The 18,353-nt window shown below is 38.0% G+C and overlaps 1 protein-coding gene across 1 annotated transcript in view; it reads right to left on the bottom strand.

The window, feature by feature from the left end:
• The window catches only part of LOC124612259 (proteasome activator complex subunit 4-like), a 231,161-nt gene that overhangs the window by 152,094 nt on the left and 60,714 nt on the right, over nucleotides 1–18,353 (bottom strand). The window contains exons 10-16 of the mRNA XM_047140346.1: nucleotides 17,854–18,069; nucleotides 17,669–17,767; nucleotides 16,314–16,451; nucleotides 15,398–15,613; nucleotides 7,398–7,555; nucleotides 7,100–7,189; nucleotides 4,965–5,145 (exon numbers count right to left, since the gene is read on the bottom strand). Coding sequence (XP_046996302.1) covers nucleotides 4,965–5,145; nucleotides 7,100–7,189; nucleotides 7,398–7,555; nucleotides 15,398–15,613; nucleotides 16,314–16,451; nucleotides 17,669–17,767; nucleotides 17,854–18,069 — 1,098 coding nt within the window. The remainder of the gene's footprint in view (nucleotides 1–4,964; nucleotides 5,146–7,099; nucleotides 7,190–7,397; nucleotides 7,556–15,397; nucleotides 15,614–16,313; nucleotides 16,452–17,668; nucleotides 17,768–17,853; nucleotides 18,070–18,353) is intronic.

The following is an 18,353-nucleotide window of genomic DNA, read 5'->3' on the forward strand; positions in this document are numbered from 1 at the left end:
GAGATGCTAATCCTCATACCATAGCCCTTACATTTCTGATCTAGCTCTGAAATATTACATTGCAAACTTTCAATCGAATCTGCCATCACAACTAAGTCATTCGCATATGCAAGACTGCTTATTTTGTGTTCACATATCTTGATCTCACCCAGCCAGTCTATTGTTTTCAACATATGATCCATAAATAATATGAACAACAGTGGAGACAGGTTGCAGCCTTGTCTTATCCCTGAAACTACTCTGAACCATGAACTCAATTTACCGTCAACTAACTGCTGCCTGACTATCCATGTAAAGACCTTTAATTGCTTGCAAAAGTTTGCCTCCTATTCCATAATCTTGTAGAACAGACAATAACTTCCTCCTACGAACCCGGTCATATGCCTTTTCTAGATCTATAAAGCATAGATACAATTCCCTGTTCCACTCATGACACTTCTCCATTATTTGTCGTAAGCTAAAGATCTGGTCCTGACAACCTCTAAGAGGCCTAAACCCACACTGATTTTCATCCAATTGGTCCTCAACTAATACTCGCACTTTCCTTTCAACAATACCTGAGAAGATTTCACCCACAACGCTAATTAAAGAGATACCTCTGTAGCTGTTACAATCTTTTCTGTTTCCATGTTTAAAGATTGGTGTGATTACTGTTTTTGTCCAGTCTGATGGAACCTGTCCCAACTCCCAGGCCATTTCAATTATCCTGTGTAGCCATTTAAGACACGACATTCCACTGTATTTGATGAGTTCCGACTTCATTTCATCCACCCCAGCCGCTTTATTGCACTGCAATCTATTGACCATTTTTTCCACTTCCTCAAATGTGATCCTATTTCCATCATCATTCCTATCCCATTCTACCTCGAAATCTGAGACATTACTGATCGCATTTTCACCTACATTGAGCAACTCTTCAAAATATTCCCTCCATCTGCCCAAGGCATCCACAGGATTCACCAGCAGTTTTCCTGGCCTGTCCAAAATACTTGTCATTTCCTTCTTACCTCCCTTTCGAAGACTGCTAATTACACTCCAGAATGGTTTTCCAGCAGCTTGACCCATAGTCTCCAACCTGTTTCCAAAGTCTTCCCACGATTTCTTCTTGGATGCTGCAATTATCTGTTTGGCTTGGTTTCTTTCTTCAACATAACTTTCTCTGTCTACCTGGGTTCTGGTATGTAGCCATTTTTGATACGCCTTCTTTTTCCTTTTACAGGCTGCCTTGACTATATCATTCCACCAAGCTGTTTGCTTCATCCTACTTTTACACACTACTGTTCCAAGACATTCTTTAGCCACTTCTAGTACTGTGTCCCTGTATTTTGTCCATGCCTTTTCCAATGACTGTAATTGACTACATTCAACTAACTGGTACCTTTCTGAGATCGCTGTTATGTACTTGTGCCTGATTTCCTTATCCTGAAGTTTCTCCACTCTTATCCTCCTACATATAGACCTGACCTCCTGCACTTTTGGCCTCACAATCCCAATTTCACTGCAGATTAAATAATGATCAGTGTCATCGAAGAATCCCCTGAATACACGTGTGTCCCTCACAGCCTTCCTGAATTCCTGATCTGTTATTATATAGTCAATGACAGATCTGGTTCCCCTGCCTTCCCAAGTATACTGGTGAATGTTCTTATGTTTAAAAAAGGAGTTTGTGATTACTAAGCCCATACTGGCACAGAAATCCAAGAGTTGTTTCCCGTTCCTGTTGGCCTCCATATCCCCTCCAAATTTACCCATAACCCATAACCTTCTGTTCGATTTCCAATCCTGGCGTTAAAATCACCCATGAGCAGAACACTGTCCTTGTCCTTTACTCTAACAACTACATCACTGAGTGCCTCTTAAAAAAACTATCCATCTTATCTTGATCTGTCCCTTCACAATGCGAATATACTGACACAATCCTAATTTTCTTGCTAGACACTGTCAAATCTATCCTCATCAGTCGTTCGTTTACATACCTTATTGCAACTACGCTGGGTTCCATTTCTTTCCTGCTGTAAAGCCCTACACCCCATTGTGCTATTCCTGCTTTGACTCCTGACAGGTAGACCTTGTATTCTCCCACTTCCTCTTCTTTCTCACCCCTTACCCGAATGTCACTAACAGCTAAAACGTCCAGCCCCATCTTACTTGCAGCCTCTGCCAGCTCTACCTTCTTCCCATTGATATTAATGGCTCCCCATCTCATTACCATTTGTTTGCCAAGTCGTATCTTAGGAGTCCCTGGTTTGTCAGTTAGAGGTGGGACTCCGTCACCTCCAAAGGTCCGAGGCATTTTGCTCTGATTGTTGCCAGCATCATATTTAAAGTACCTGGGAAGCAGGTTGCTAGCCTTGCTTGCCCCGAGTCCCATTGAGTTTTACCCCTAACGGTTGAGGGACTAACCAGTGGATTTGGTAGTCTTTGCCGTAAGAGCACAAAGGTGACCACGACTCAGAATAGGTCCGAGATGCCCAGCCTTATTCCAAAGTAGCTGGTATCCCGACTGTCGGGACCACTTACTTGGCCACTCATACGTTGCCCGTGATTCATGAACTAGGACATGACTACAGGAACCCACACCATGAACCATCTCCAGTGATAATTTGTTTAAAAGAATGAACATTTTTAGATCATTTGTTGACACCAGCTAAGTGTCTCAAAATGAAATAAATATATTTTCATATATGTTCTTTCAGTTTTAAATCACGAAACAGGAAAAACATCCCTCTTATTCTTTATGTTGAAAAGTATGATAACAGAAATTATGTGAAACAAAAATTAATCTGGTGAAACTTGTGATTACTGACAGTAATCAGTGTCATTTGTATTAGCCTGTGTTCCACCTTTAAGCTCCCGAGGTTTTCAAATCTCGCTTGGTGCAGTCCCCAACAATCAAGTCTCTCCTTCTCATTCCCTCGGATAAGTGTCCCCTGACCCATGTTCGGGGTGACTTTTCTGAACCCTCCCATTCCCTAAACCTCCACGATCTTTTTCCTTTAAACCTCGTCCATCCCCTTCAATTCTTTTGCCAGAAGGAGCCTCTGGCTCCAAAACCTTGCAAATTTCAGTACTTTTATGTATGTGTTCTCCTGTCACCACTTGGTGAGTCGATTTTTTTACCCATACATTCACATTTCTTGCTGCATTATGTCACAGTAAGAGTGCAACATTTTGGAAAGGCTATCTTTCCATCTTCTGGCAATTAGTATGGCAAACATGTGACATCAAGTGGCAAGAAAACCATGAAGATTTTATTGCATTGACATGCCTTGAAAGCCTTCACAGACAACTATTGTGTCATATTATCTTCAGTTTATGTTCGACAAAATACCTCTTGGTGGATATACTACTATCCCAGGCTTATTTTAAGAGAAGGAAGCCACGTAAGTTAATAACTCCTAGCTACTACAAACACAAATAATACACATATCAAAAGAAGCTTTGCATCACCTTGGTTCTGAGAGTTCTGGAACCTGTACAGAAAATTGGAATAAAGATCAACATAAAAAGCATTTCCGCCCTTTTTACTGCTCATGAAAACCACACATTGCCTGTTGTACCACCATACAGAGAGACGTTCGGAGGTGATGGTCCAGATTGCAGTACACACTGATACCTGTAACACCCAGTAGCACGTCCTCTTGCATTGATGCATGCCTGTGTTCGTGGTGGCATACTATCCACAAGCTCATCAAGGCACTGTTGGTCCAGACTGTCCCACTCCTCAACAGCGATTTGGTGTAGCTCCCTCAGACTGGTTGGTGGGTCATGTCGTCTATAAACAGCCCTTTTCACTCCATCACAGGCATATTTAAAAGGGTCCACGTCTGGAGAACATGCTGGCCGCTCTAGTCCAGCAATTTTGTTACCCTGAAGGAGGTCATTCACAAGATTTGCACAAGAGGGGTCCGAATTGTCCATGAAGACAAATGCATCACTGATATGGTTGCACTATCAGTCGGAGGATGGCATTCATGTATCATACAGCCGTTATGGCGCATTCCATGACCACCAGCAGCGTACATCGACCCCACATAATGCCACTCCAAAACAGTATGGAAACTCCACCTTGCTGCACTCGCTGGACAGTGTGTCTAAGGTGTTCAGCCTGACCAGATTGCCTCCAAACATGTCTCCAACGATTGTCTGGTTGAAGGCAAATGCAACACTCATCGATGAAGAGAATGTGATGCCAATCCAGCATGGTCCATTTGGCATGTTGTGGTTGCAGAGATGGACCTCACCATGGACATCGGGAGTGAAGTTGCACATCATGCAGCCTATTGCACACAGTTTGAGTCTTAACACAATGTCCTGTGGCCGCACGAAAAGCATTGTTCAACATGGTGGCTTTGCTGTCAGGGTTCCTCTGAACCATAATCCATAGATAGTAGTCATCCACTGCAGTGGTAGGCCTTGGGCGGCCTGAGCGAGGCAGGTCATCGACAGCTCCTGTCTATCTGTTCTCTTCTCCATGTCCGGACAGCTTCGCTTTGGTTCACTCCAAGATGCCTGGACACTTCCGTTGCTGAGAGCCCTTCCTGGCACAAAGTAAGAATGTGGATGTGATCGAACCATGATATTGACCATTTAAGCATGGCTGAACTACAGACAACACAAGCCATGTACGTCCTTCCTGGTGGAATGACTAGAACTGATCGGCTGTCAAACCCCCTCCATCTAAAAGGCGCTGCTCATGCACGGTTGTTTACATCTTTGGGCGGGTTTAGTGACATCTCTAAACAGTCAAAGGGACTGTGTCTGAGATACAATATCCACAGTCAACATCTATCTTCAGGAGTTCTGGGAACCGGGGTGATGCAAAACGTTTTTTGATATGTATAAATAAGGACTGTCATTGTAGTGCAATGACATGAAAATCACAATAAAGGAAGACATTAACAATACTGTAATTAACCAGGATGGTCCTAAGATTACAATGAGAAACTAGTATGGATACTTACAGTAATAAGACAGAACAGTGATTTAGTGTCATCTTCGGTGCAGGCAAGGATCTTCTGTTGTAATCGAACCATGGTTTCAGCAAGAACTTTTCGTACATTGGTTCCATCTGGCATTGTAACATAACCTTTATTACATTCTGCTGCCAGTTTAAAAGGTGAAGTTTTCAAGCAGCTATCAAATCTGGAAAATTCATGGACACATGTATGAAAATTTTATTGTTGTTTCACCATAATAATCTTATGTAAGGAAAGTACTACTATTGTTAATAAAAAAAGACAGAATGGTTGGCCAGTACTTATCTCCACGGAATGAAATAACCACTCTGTCACCATTAGTTCAGCGATAATATAAAGCCCAAAGTAATAAAGAGAAATTAGTACTGGAGAAGAAATGAAAAATGGAATGAACAATGAAATTATGAAAACAGAAGAAAGGAACAGGGGTGAAACAGAAATGGGGGGAGGGGAGAGTTGTTAATGCAGCTTAAATGAAGGAGAGTGGTGGAGAGCAATTTACCATCTATGGGGTTCAGTGATACTATGAGGATCGTTCAGTAATTCACTGGCCAACTTGCCCCACCAAGCTATAATCTAAGACATGACTGGAAAAATTAGTGGACATCCCTCCATGGTCATAAGAAGTTACATAATGTAGATCCAACCATCTAACTCTCAGGTACTAACCAACCATGAAAAATACGGAGCTCCCTCAATGGTATCAGGACTAGCCGTGCTGTGACCAAAGCAAAGCTACTGAGCAGGGAATTACCAATGATGACCTATGTGACTGTAGGACATTGCAACAAAATGGCACACATTTTCCACAACTGCCTAAAAATAGAATTCATTAGTACCTAGAAAGACTTCATAGATTCACCCCCTGCAGCAATTCACTGGCTGGACTGAGCTTTTGGGTAACCAGCTATGATGGGGTCAACTTAATTTTATGCACTTGTAAAATATAATTCTGTGAAATTTTTCTTTTTAAAATTTAGTCTTGATCGCACCATGTATGCTACAAGAACATAGGTGACCGGTTTCGGTCATATAACATGACCATCATCACACCCATGGCATCCTTCGAAAATGTTAGGTGGAGCACTCTTCTCAGTTGCTGTGATGTCAACTGGTCAGAACTTTTCTTCCATGCAGCCCATGAAAAGGTTGACACAGGTCCATTACAGTTTCCAAAGCTACCCATCTGATTTGTTGCCGTTGAAGGAAAAGTATTTGTGGGTAAAGATGAAGTTTGTTTTTTCATACTAGCCAACTTCAGTATTTTAAAGCATTGCAATTCAAAACCACAATACAGACAAATGAACTCAAGTGTGACCACATCAGGTGGTATCTGCGGAAACAGTGTGGCATGTCAGTGCACGGGGATACCAAGGACATATTTTCTACTGACCTCCAGATTTACTATATCATTTAATACTCCTGAGGGAAAATGGGCCCCATTTGTATATACAGATATACGCTACTGAAAGTTTTTTTAACTGGTATTTTATGGGTCAGGGAATAGAATATTACGGTACTGTAATCAAAAGGAAGCCAGAGTTTAACATCCAATTGACAGTGGGGTCATCAGAGACAGAGAACATGCTCAGATTACAAGTGGATGCGGAAAGAAATTGGATATACCCTTTCGAAAGGTACCATCCTGGCATTTGCCTGGAGTGTTTCAGGGAAGCACTAGTCCTCCCAAATGTGAGTACATTGTGCTAACAACTGCACCATCTCGCTCAGCTCCTTAATCATGTAGGTAGGTTAGAGAAATTGAAAAGAATAATGGAAAGGTTGAGAATGAAAAACAGTGAAATGCAGTGGCACCTGAGTACAGGGTTATGAACAGAAAATGAGACAGAAGTATCCTGCAGTAGGTCTAATAATGAACAAGAAAATAAGAATGCAGGTGAGCTACTATGAATAGCATAGGGAAGGGATTATAATAGTCAAGATCGATACAAAACCACAGCCTATCTCAGTAATACAATTACCTATGCCTACCTGCTCTGCACAAGGTGAAGAGACTGAAAAAACACATGGTGAGAAATTAGGAAGCAAATTGTGGGGCACAACTTGGTAACTTTATAAATATTATTTTAATTCCAAAATACCAATCCCTGTTAACTTACAGTTTAACTGGTGGTTCATCCCATTGTGGAAGAAGAGGTCTGCATCCAAGTATTCCATTTATGATGTGTAATGAGCACTGGAGTTCTTCCCTAAGAAATAACATATTTACAATTTCAATGGAAATTTTGACTAATTTGACAAACATGACTGTAAAAAAATTACATCAATGTGAGAGAACTCAACATCATAATCTCATGGACGCAATTTATCTTCGGCTGTTACAACCTATAAAAAAACTCCATTTTTGCAATGATAATACAAGCATTAATTAGTATCATAAACGTACTTCCTACATACCTTGTCATTTGTGATTTGTCATTGATGTAACTGCTGATACGTTCTAGTTCCACTGGTAAATATCGGTTGACAATATGCTGAACATGTTTTATTTCCTCCTCATCTGGAACATGCCACTTCATTTGGAGATTATGGACATTGCCTGGTCTTCCCCAGTCCTAAAAGAACAGCAGCAATGGGTAAATGACAAGATAAGGCTTATATATATCTGTAATGTGCCTTGCTTCTCCCAGCTAAATTCAGTCATCTACATAATCAGATCAGATAATTTGTAGGGGGTAGCCTATTCAATATTTTTTGTAATTTTCTTTTGAATTTATAACTATTCTTAATTTCATATATGTGAGGGGAGCTTGTTTTACGTGAGGGGAACTTCCTTAAGACCTTCAGCAATCTGACAAGGAGATAAAATATATATATGCAAAATTTGTGCGTCTCATATTATTGTCACGTTAACAGTTCATCTTAAGTTGATTATTATTTTACAGCAAATATCATTAAGAGGTACGTGCAGCAATAACTGAGTGTAAGCATTTCAGGATACTTGAAAACACATATGTAAGATATGTGGTGATATACTTCACACAAAATTATGTTTATCTATGAATTCACTCCAATTTAGCTGGTTGTCCAGCATGACCCAAAAGAACTTTACACGTGGTAGTTATATTCTCTTATTCCAACTTTTATGATGTGGCTAAATGGCACGAAAAACTTGGCGAATAACTGCAACTGACTTTGAAGTATTGGTAATTGTATTAACAAAGTACTCAAATGTTTATGCATTATGAAACTGGCCCTACATTTTTTATTACACATTACACAGTGCAACTGATTAGTTTATTTCGTGTGTGGCTCACAGATCTATGATTTACACATACTTAATTTAGTTTAATACATGACAAAACATGATAATATGGAACAGTAAAAGCATATCTATAAAGCTGGAGAACTGGCAGTAGCTAACAAAGATTGAGACAGCCATTTCTGATCAAAGTTGGATATACAAAGACTCCAGCCAGAAGTTGCATCTGCAAAGTCTGTGCAGGTACCCAAGAATTTTGTTTTTGGACAGTCATGGAAAATGTGGTCCAATACTTGTTCCAATGTTCCACAGTCTGTTGGTCATTCCCCATTTAAATAGTAGTGTTGGTTTTCTCATGGCAAGGCCAGTTCTGACACAGCTGGAGGAGCTCAATATTTTATTTGGTTGGTTCACCCATGGGGGTTGGATGACTGGATCTGTTTTATCTATCTTCTCTTGAGTATGGAAGGATGACCACTGATTTCTCTATTCTTCACTTAGATCACAGCTTTCTGGGAAGAGCTGGCTAATGTTTACCTATACTGGTTCTCTAGATTTTAGACAATTGTATGGTAAGTCTCAAGATCTTTTGAGTTTAGTCCATTCATGTGTCACTGCTTATTGTTGTCAGAGACTTGGGGCAGCAATATTGGCGAGTACTGTCAGAAATGGTATTAGTGTCGACCTAAGAGAACATGTCATTGTCATTGAGATGGATATGTATTTTGTTAACTCATGGTTACTTCTACCATAAAAAGGAGAATAATATTCAATGACAGGATACCAAAGTGGGTGCACTGTAGTTCTCAAGGTGTTTGTATTAGATCCCCATTTAGCAGCAGCAGTTTCATTAACATATAATTTACAGATTTTTAGCTTTTGTCCTACTAGTTCTACGTTATTCGTTATTCCTAAACGCCAGGAGTCTATCAAAAGTAACATCCAAATATCTGAGTTGTCAAATGTATTGTAATATTTTTGTGAAAGATTACATTCAATTCTTTGTTTGCCAGTCAGTTGGTTAGGTGGAATGAGCTGACTTCTGTTTCATTGGGGATCAGGCAAAGTCATCACTTTGTGTAATAATGGTCAACCTTTTCTTAATTTTTAGTAAGTGATAATTCACCTTATTTGAAAGAGGTGCTATCACTAGGTCGTCAGCATAGCTCAACTGTACAGAATCAGTGCTGACTATTGTAGTGCCCCCAGAATTTTACAAAAGTCTGGAGTCACTTGCGTTCCAGCTGCTTCGAACACACGTTATTTTGTAGTGGGTTGTAGCATAAACAGATACACACTGCCGCAGAATGTTATTTGTGCAGGCTAACCGAGAAAGAAGAGCAAAACCGGACCAAAAAGTGACGCGCTCAGTTGCAGCAAAGAGAAAAGAAAAACTTCCGGCCCAGAATTCTGTGGACGGATTTCATGCACGAAAAACACTGGTGATTGTTGTGTGTTGTGGAGAGACAACGGATAAAAAAATTATTATTATTAATAGTGACTTGGTCTGAAGTAGACGGACATGTGTATTAGAATTGTAACATTGAGAAAAAATGTTATTTAATTTGGTTGAATTCAGTCGTGTGCAAATGCCCTAAGAAAGTGTGAGCTTACTGTTTAATGTGACAGTGAAATGGTGTATTGAATTTTGAATGTAACTGAATTTTGAGAGTGTCTTTATTTGGACTAGATAATAGGATTTTGGAATAGTAGATGAATTTTCACTTTCTTCAAAATATAGAATCCTCAGAGAAGAGTTTGATGCAAGCAGGAGATGCCGGAGCTACGGGGAAGCTGAGCCTGTATCCGGCATTAAAGTAAGTTCACACTGATAGTCCAAGGAGCGCAGCTCTAAGTTTTAGAGAAGATACAACGGGGCACCGCACCATGTAGCTGGTGTACAAGTGAAATGAAAGTGGGTCTAAAACAGAGCCCTGTGGGAGGCTGTTCTTTATGGTATGGCACTTACTTGTAGTTGCCCCAACATTGACTTTAAAGGAGCACTTTTTGAGCATCTTTTGCATCATAATCTTTTGAGTATGGAACGGTTTAATTTAGCTTACCCATAAATCCACCCAGCCACGTGGCGTCGTACACTGCTGTGAGGTCAATAAATGGCACAAGCTTTCCTTTGGAAGACTGCTTCTATAAATCATGATGGGGTGAGAACTTTCTCACAGCAGCTACAATTTGCATGAAATCCCGCTCGGTGTACAGTGGTTATGGCACCAATTATTGGATATACTCTACTGTACCGAAGTCTTTCCAGCAACTTTCAACCCTCCAGTGGGTGCACCGTTTTTCATAACACGAGTAGGCATGCAGCGCACTTTGTACACATGTGTAGAACAGCTTTCTTTATATTATCAAGGTAAGTCATGTACGATCAAAATCACATTTATTCTTAGTTTATTTAAACAACAAGAAAATAAACTTACATAATATGAGTTTAACCACTGTTTTATTAAACAACAAGAAAATAAATTTTCACTATAATACTCTGTTGTCAAGGCCAAATGTTACAGAGACAGTAATAACCCACTCAACGCATTAAGCAGTGCAGTTGCATCAGATCCCAGCCAGCTACTTATTCGATCACTAATTAACTTGTAGACAACTGCCTCAATGTGAGATTATGTTGCTAGTTCGTAATTGGATAATTTTTTTTTCACGGATTGTACTTTTTTTCTCACCTAGCTCACTTTGTATTTTATATTACTATTGCTCACTTGGACATATGACAATACAATTTATCGCTGTGTCACCCGAACCAATAATGTAGGAATGGGTATGCTTTATTTTTGGTTGGTGCACTTTATGCATAGACACGCCTGCTTGAGGGTTAACAGAGGCTTAGTAGCACAACTGGACAATAATTTGCTGGGTTGTCTTAAGGTTTTCTTGATTTGAGTATAGCAACAGTTTTTCCAATTATAAATTGCCGATAGGTTTTTCCTCTGCCCAGTATTTCATTGCGAAATTATAATAGGTATTGTCGCACTTTCCCTGCTAGTGTTTAATGAAAGTGAGAAATCCATCCAGTCCAGCAGCTTTCCTGTTTTTGAGGGATATAATGACTACGTTAAGTTTCTCCTCTGTGCTGGGTAGACACAGATCAGGTCTTCTATTTTTCTCTCTCTTGTCCCCAAGTTGTTTCTTTATTTCCAATTGTATCTATCTATTAGTTTGGACTCTTTTTCAAAAACTCTAAATGAATCAAATTCTGAGCTGTCATTGATAATGAAATCCTCATACCTCAGAAAAGCTATGCGTGGTTTTCTCACTTGATATGGGTGCCTAAAAGTATATGTGGTTTCTTTTTTCTCTCACATGAGTGCAGCACATAGGTCATTACTTCTCACTGGCTTACTAATGACTGAGATACGTTTTCTAACTAATCAAGAAATAAAAACACTTTTGTTTTATTTTCGAGATATGATGTTTTCATTCTAAGTCGACACTATGTGACATTTGAATGTCATGCACAGTCACAGACTGCTGCACAAAATGTAATGATGATTTGATCTTTATTCATGGCATATGTGAAAAATAGAAATTAAGTATTCTAACTCACAGAATAAAATAGATAGTTCCTTGTCGAACCCTGGAAGCAGTACATTAGTAACATTAAATAATGTTCCCTCAATGAATATTTCCTATGTCATCAAGTCACTATCGTTTGTCTGAAACAGTATAAGACAAAGAAAAAAATTCCCAGATTTTTCCAAGTGAAAACACACATTTTCCCAATTGAAAATACACTTTCTCTGCATTAGACGACAGTGAACTTTCCCTCTGAACAATGAAGCTTATCATCCTTTGAATGGTAAAGATTTTACACACACTGGTGTAGAACTTCCCGGCACTTTAGGAAACTGAACTCTACAAAAAGATAATGCATTTTGGAAAGATTTTTGATGTGCAGCAACATGTACACTGCATATTTTTGTCTTATGAAATTATGAATACGAATTCCACTAAACACAGCTCATTATTTTCTGAAGCTCTGAAATTGAGATTGTGATGTACTTTTGTCTGCCAATCATAGCTAACGCCATGTTATGTCACCATCAAATAACAGCAGATATTCAGAGCGTAGCACATTTTGCACAAACACACAAACAGGAAAAGTTCGTAATTTAAATTAATATACATATACTATAGTTGCAAGAAAATCTAAGCTTTAAATGTCTGGCCTTCTGGGCCAGAAATTTTTCTATGTGGCTGGTCTTCAAAGTAATAAGTTCTGGATGAGAGTCAAACATTGAATTAAGAAATTCATCACACATTCTCACAGCTAAGATAGTCCATCCTGTGTAGAAAGAAATTTACTTTCAAAGTAACTATTCTCAAACCACCATTCGCAAGATTTTCCTGCGACCTATTAGAAACAGGTTCATTTGAGCAGTTGCCAGAGAGTGGCAGAAGACAGGCACTACTGCACATGTGCAACCTTAATGACGTAGGAAGCCAGTGCTTAGTGTTTGCTCAGCTCATACGCCTTTCGTCTTTATTTCTGGTTGGAATTTCATGTGCAATGGGGCATCACATGACCATGTACAGCAGGGCAGCATGTTGTGCGGAGGGGACACACAAAGTTATTGTACTTAGGGCAATTATTTTCTCATATCCTATCTAGATAAGGAAGGCAAAATTAGAGAGCAGTCTTTGGCACAATACTCATTTCAAAACTAGACTCTACAACTCAAAATACACTAATGTTTTGTGATGATGTGACAACAACATAGATTTTATTTTATTTATTTTTTACTCTGCACTAATGTTATGTAGTATTTCCAGCACAGTTTACATCCACACAGCACTGCAAAATGCTGGTAATAAGAAATACAAATTTCCTGCAAAAATAAAAAATTATAATAAAAAACAGTTGTTCATATGTATCAGAACTAATGACAATAAGCTTTTCATAAATTTTTCAAACTGTATAAAAATTAACAAAATTACTTGTGAAGGCAAGAAAATGTATAACTGGCAGTTTACATTCTACTCCAGGAGTAAATATAAAGTCTTGTGGGGAGTTACAATGATACAAAATGGTGGGCTGCCAGTTTATAATTTGGTGAAGAACGGCTTTCTGTAAACAACACAAATTAAGAAATAACATCCAGTTTAAAGGAGGCTACAGACAAGTGTTGAAACATGTCTTGTGATAGAAAAACACTGTGTTTCACAATAGGCAGATATGTAAAATTCTGCTAAAGCTTTTCAAGATGTTTTTTTTAGATCCAGTTTTCTTGGAATACCGTTACTGTATCATCTCATGTTTGCTTCTTTATTATGGCATAATGTCATACATGCCAGAAGCTGAAATACAGCAACAGTTGAAACTAGATAATAGTGTGGAATTAAACACTTTATTTCAAATGAACGGACTGCCTCTGTGGAAAATATTAATGAAAGTCATATTTCTTTAGCACACCGACAACTGCAAAGTGATTAGTGCCTTATTGCCAATAGTGTGGAAATAAAATAATATCAGAAAACTGAAACTAATATCATATTTCACTTCTCTGAAATGGTGCAAATGTATTTTAATTCATTTGATACCTCCCAGGCACATCCATCCATTTTGTTTTCATTTGACGTGAGAGTTGTAAACGAATAGAGAACAACTAAATCACAAAACGTAAATGCAGGTCACATGGAGACTCCTCCCCACTACAACTCCAACTGCTCTGTGCAGGCATGAATCTGCCAGCTTGCAGCTACTGCTTAATACATCTCACATCCACAATTCAAATAGTGAGAAGCAGGAAAAGATTCTGCTTATAGACAACTTCAGCTCTGCGCATGCATTTGAGCCAAATGGCAACTACTCAAATGAATCTAATTTAAAACAACTGCTCAAACAAATCTAATTTAAACTGTTGTGACACCATACTCATCGAAAGCAGTCCGCTGCTAAAAAGTATTGCATAGTCTTCTTCCTAAAGCCTTTGACACATTTTGCTGGTGGCGGGCATTTGTGTGAACACTGAGTTTTATTGTTGTAAATGGCACATCTTATTTTCAACATAAGTTTTATATTGGCGGTTTTCTCTCGTTAATGTTTTATTGCTGCAGTTTTATTTTGCAGTAGTGGGCTAAGGTAAAAGTCTTTGTTAGAATATCAGTTCTTACCAGTCAAAATTACAAAAATTTAACTCAAAACTTAACAATGAAAAATTCATGGGGTTCTAAAAAACTCTCAGGTCCTTCCCAGTTTTTTCCTCAGATGAAAAAATTCCCAGGTTTTTCCCAGATTTCTTGGTTGTCTCAGGGCATATAAACCCTGTATAATCTCACTGTGACATTAAGATTTAACCAGTTTGCTGTCAACCACTTGTAAGCATGTTTGGCAATCATCTGGGCTTTGTCTTTCACTTGGACTCGTGAATAGTATTCTTGGGTAATTCAAAAACATTACAGTTTTTGAACATCTGTTTAAAGTCATTCAGTTATGTGAATAACAGAAATTGCACAATTATGAAACCTTGTGGAACTTTTCTATATAAACAAATTGCCTACACATTCTTCTCTTAATAACTACTCAAAATCTAGTGACAAGTTGTCAACTTACAGAGCCTTGACGACATCTCAATGGGAAAATCTGCCAACATTACTTGACAAAACACACTTTTAACATAATTATCTTAATTTTACCTCTGATAAATGCCACATTAATTCTCTCCTAACTGTGGCACGAATAACTTATTACTAAAAAATACTGTACTTTTTGTTCCTGCTTGGTCACTGAGCCTGCATAATAGTTACACTGTACTAACAAGGAAGACAAAACTAAAATGCTCTACCTCTATCATCAATAAACAATGTATGAAAAGACAGATTACTACTTACCATAAAGAAGACATGTTAAGTTGCAGAGAGGCACAATTAAAAGACATTTCTCCCAGAAGGCATTCTGGCCCCTGTTGGACTTGGTGGTCATGTGTGTGTGAGGTATGCTTCCTTGTGTGTATGAATGCTGTGTGTTTCTCTTTTGCTGAAGGCTGTGGCCAAAAGCTTTATGTAAGTGTCTTTTAATTGTGCCTGTCTGCAACTTAATGTGTCTTCTTTACGGTAAGTAGTAATCTGTCTTTTCCTGTACTGTTGATATTCCTACCTGAAGTTTCTATTATCAATGATATTTTTCACAGCTACCTATTATTGGCAAGCAAAAAACCAGCATACTCACTCTTATTGGCAAGTAATCTTTCACATGACTGTCATATGATTCTGTTGAACTTCTATACTCCAATGGCATGATAAAACTTAGGCTGTACAGAACATTTCGTAAAATTTTGCTGGAGAAAACATAACCATCGCGGCAAGTTAAATGTAATGTACGGTCAAGAACTTCTAGTATTGAAGGGATGTATGGAATAAGACATTTCCCATCACAGTCAACAATCTGGAAAAGAGAAACCGGTGTTAATTACTATGGCATAATTAAAAAATGTTACAATTGAAGTAAAAAACACTATGAAAGAATAAGTGGATAGACTTGCTCAAAAAACATGTAATAATAAATCAACAGTAATGTAAAAATATGGTAGCCGCAGGTCAAAACCAAGAAATCCTCAGTAAGGGTTAAGGGAGAAGTGCTAGATTATTGGGATCTGAAAGATACAAGAAAATTACGTAAGTTTTTTCATGTTTTTCACAGATAAGATCAAGACAATTAACTAAAATGCCTTGCGTCTGAGAAAAATAAAGAACAGAGGTCATTCAATCACAACCTCCTTTAAAACGAGGAATTTAAGGTTCCAGAAGCTTATCGGTTAAGCAGTGTCTTCATATGAACTTCACTGTAACTTACATTAACTGACTGAGCTTCAAACTGAGATTATTTGACAAATAATGGAAGAAATAAAAGTAACAACTCATTGTGTAGTTGAGTCAGTCACAATAACATAACTGAGGAAACATACTATACTTTCTTCACAGCTACAAGGAAACACTGCATGCATGCAAATTTGTGTGTGTGTGTGTGTGTGTGTGTGTGTGTGTGTGTGTTTATGTACCTATCAACAATTCAATGCCTCAGCTATATGGTGAGTTGTCACCTTCAATGTTTCCATTATTTATATTCCACTAGCAACCATACACACCTCTGAAAGTATCAATAAGTTGTACAACAGTTCATCATCTAGTGTTTCATCCTTCAATATTTCATCATTCTCTGTTAAGATAAGAATTCTGCTGCAAAACTGAGGTACTAATGATTTCAGAGTCTCTTCTGCATTCACCTGCAATTTGAAAAAGTACATTTTACATAAAATCTATGTAATACAAGTTTTTAAATGCTGTAAACAGCAAGTTATCAGCAGCCATGATAAACAGAAAACATCAATTCATTTCAATGGCAAAACACCAACGGCTTAGATTAAATGCACATTCACTATTTTGAATCTGAAGTCAGTAACGTAAACATAACAAATGAAACAATCATATTCAAAAAAACAATTGCAATTAATATCTATGGCTAAATTGATTTTTCATATGTATTTCTGATATACTTCATAAAGTCTTTAAATCCTATCTTTAAAAAAAATAAAATAAAAAATAAAATAAAAAATAAAAAAAATAAAAAATGACATCTACACAATCACACACACAATGTCACATGCAGATTTGTCTAAATAGTTACTGTGACAATTTACACCTCCAAATTTAATGTATAATCTTTGCTGAAATATGCTTAATATCCCACCACACACAAAACTGAAGCACATCTCACTCTAGCGTAAACACAGATATTTTCATGTAGATGCAAACAAGGACTCTTATGCACTTCAGGCCCTTCCCTTGATTATCTAAACACATACTTATAATTCCCACTCTTTCCTTGTTTTCTGTGCTCTTCACTCTTACTAGCACAATGTCTATAACACCTGTCTTTATTCTGAGTCCTGTTATGTAGTTAGCAAGCAGAAAAACCATTGAAAAAAGGCTATTGTCAGCTCTGACAGTATTTATTCATATGGTAAGTAAAATGTATCCTTACTCTTATGTAACACATTTTCTAAAAAAAACTTATCTCCTCTCCCACTTCCATTCTCTCTCTCTCTCTCTCTCTCTCTCTCTCTCTCTCTCTCTCTCTCTAAACAATGGAAAGTCCAGGACGGAGTAATAACAATATGGAAAGGATAGATTGCTACTTACCACATAGAAGAGCCATGTAGTCTCAGAGAGGCACGATGAAAAAGACACTTAAGATTTTTAAGCTTTAATACAAAGTCCTTTTTCTGAAATAGGAAACACACACATTCACACATGGATGTCTTGCACACCCATTGCCATGTGTGTTTTCTGCTTCGGAAGAATTACTTTGTCCAAAAGCTTAAAATATTATACCGTGTTTTTCAATGTGCCTGTCTGCAACTAAATGCCTCCTCTATGTGCTCACCAGCAATCTATCCTTTCCACATTTTGTAATTTAAGAATGTACCATTTCTATACAGACCTTAGAAAATGATCGAACAATGGCAGCAACAAACTGTCCAGCAACTTTTGTCTCCATTATCCTCCCAATGACAAGTGCATGTAATTTCCGCAATGCCGACTGCAAAAAGTGTCTTTTAGTAGAAAGAGTTTCACACATTATCACAAACAAATGAAACAACAAAATTTCAGGAAAAACAATCGTACTTTAAAAATACTGGGAGATGTTTGCATCAGCAAAGCTGTGACTGTTGATCCAAGAGCACATTCTGCCATGTTCTCAAGTTTGCTCCGTCTGTCATTCTCTCTCTCTAACCGTGTTACCTCTAGAGAGCTGCTATCTATTAACGTGAAACATCGATCCAGAAACTGAAGCACAAAGTCTTCAAAGTCTGCAGTAGCTAAGCAAACTGTTTCTTCTTCCTGTGGAAAATAATAAAAAATAAACAACACACTACAATCACCATTAAGTGAGACATTCTAGTTAACATGTTAAAAAAAAAAATTATGCAAACAATGGAATTATTTCTACATCTTTCTGTGTTCTTTGATCAGATGCATCTACAAATGCGTATGTACATAGTTATTTACATATTATAACAATGGCTTCTTTCGGCATGTAGTCGAGATATATTCAATTTTCTTCTGGAAATCTTCCAATCATTGTCCATTGTCAAGGTGAGTATGTGGTATTGCCCGAAAATTGC

The sequence above is a fragment of the Schistocerca americana genome, chromosome 4, assembly GCF_021461395.2.
Source record: "Schistocerca americana isolate TAMUIC-IGC-003095 chromosome 4, iqSchAmer2.1, whole genome shotgun sequence".
Lineage (NCBI taxonomy): Eukaryota > Metazoa > Arthropoda > Insecta > Orthoptera > Acrididae > Schistocerca > Schistocerca americana.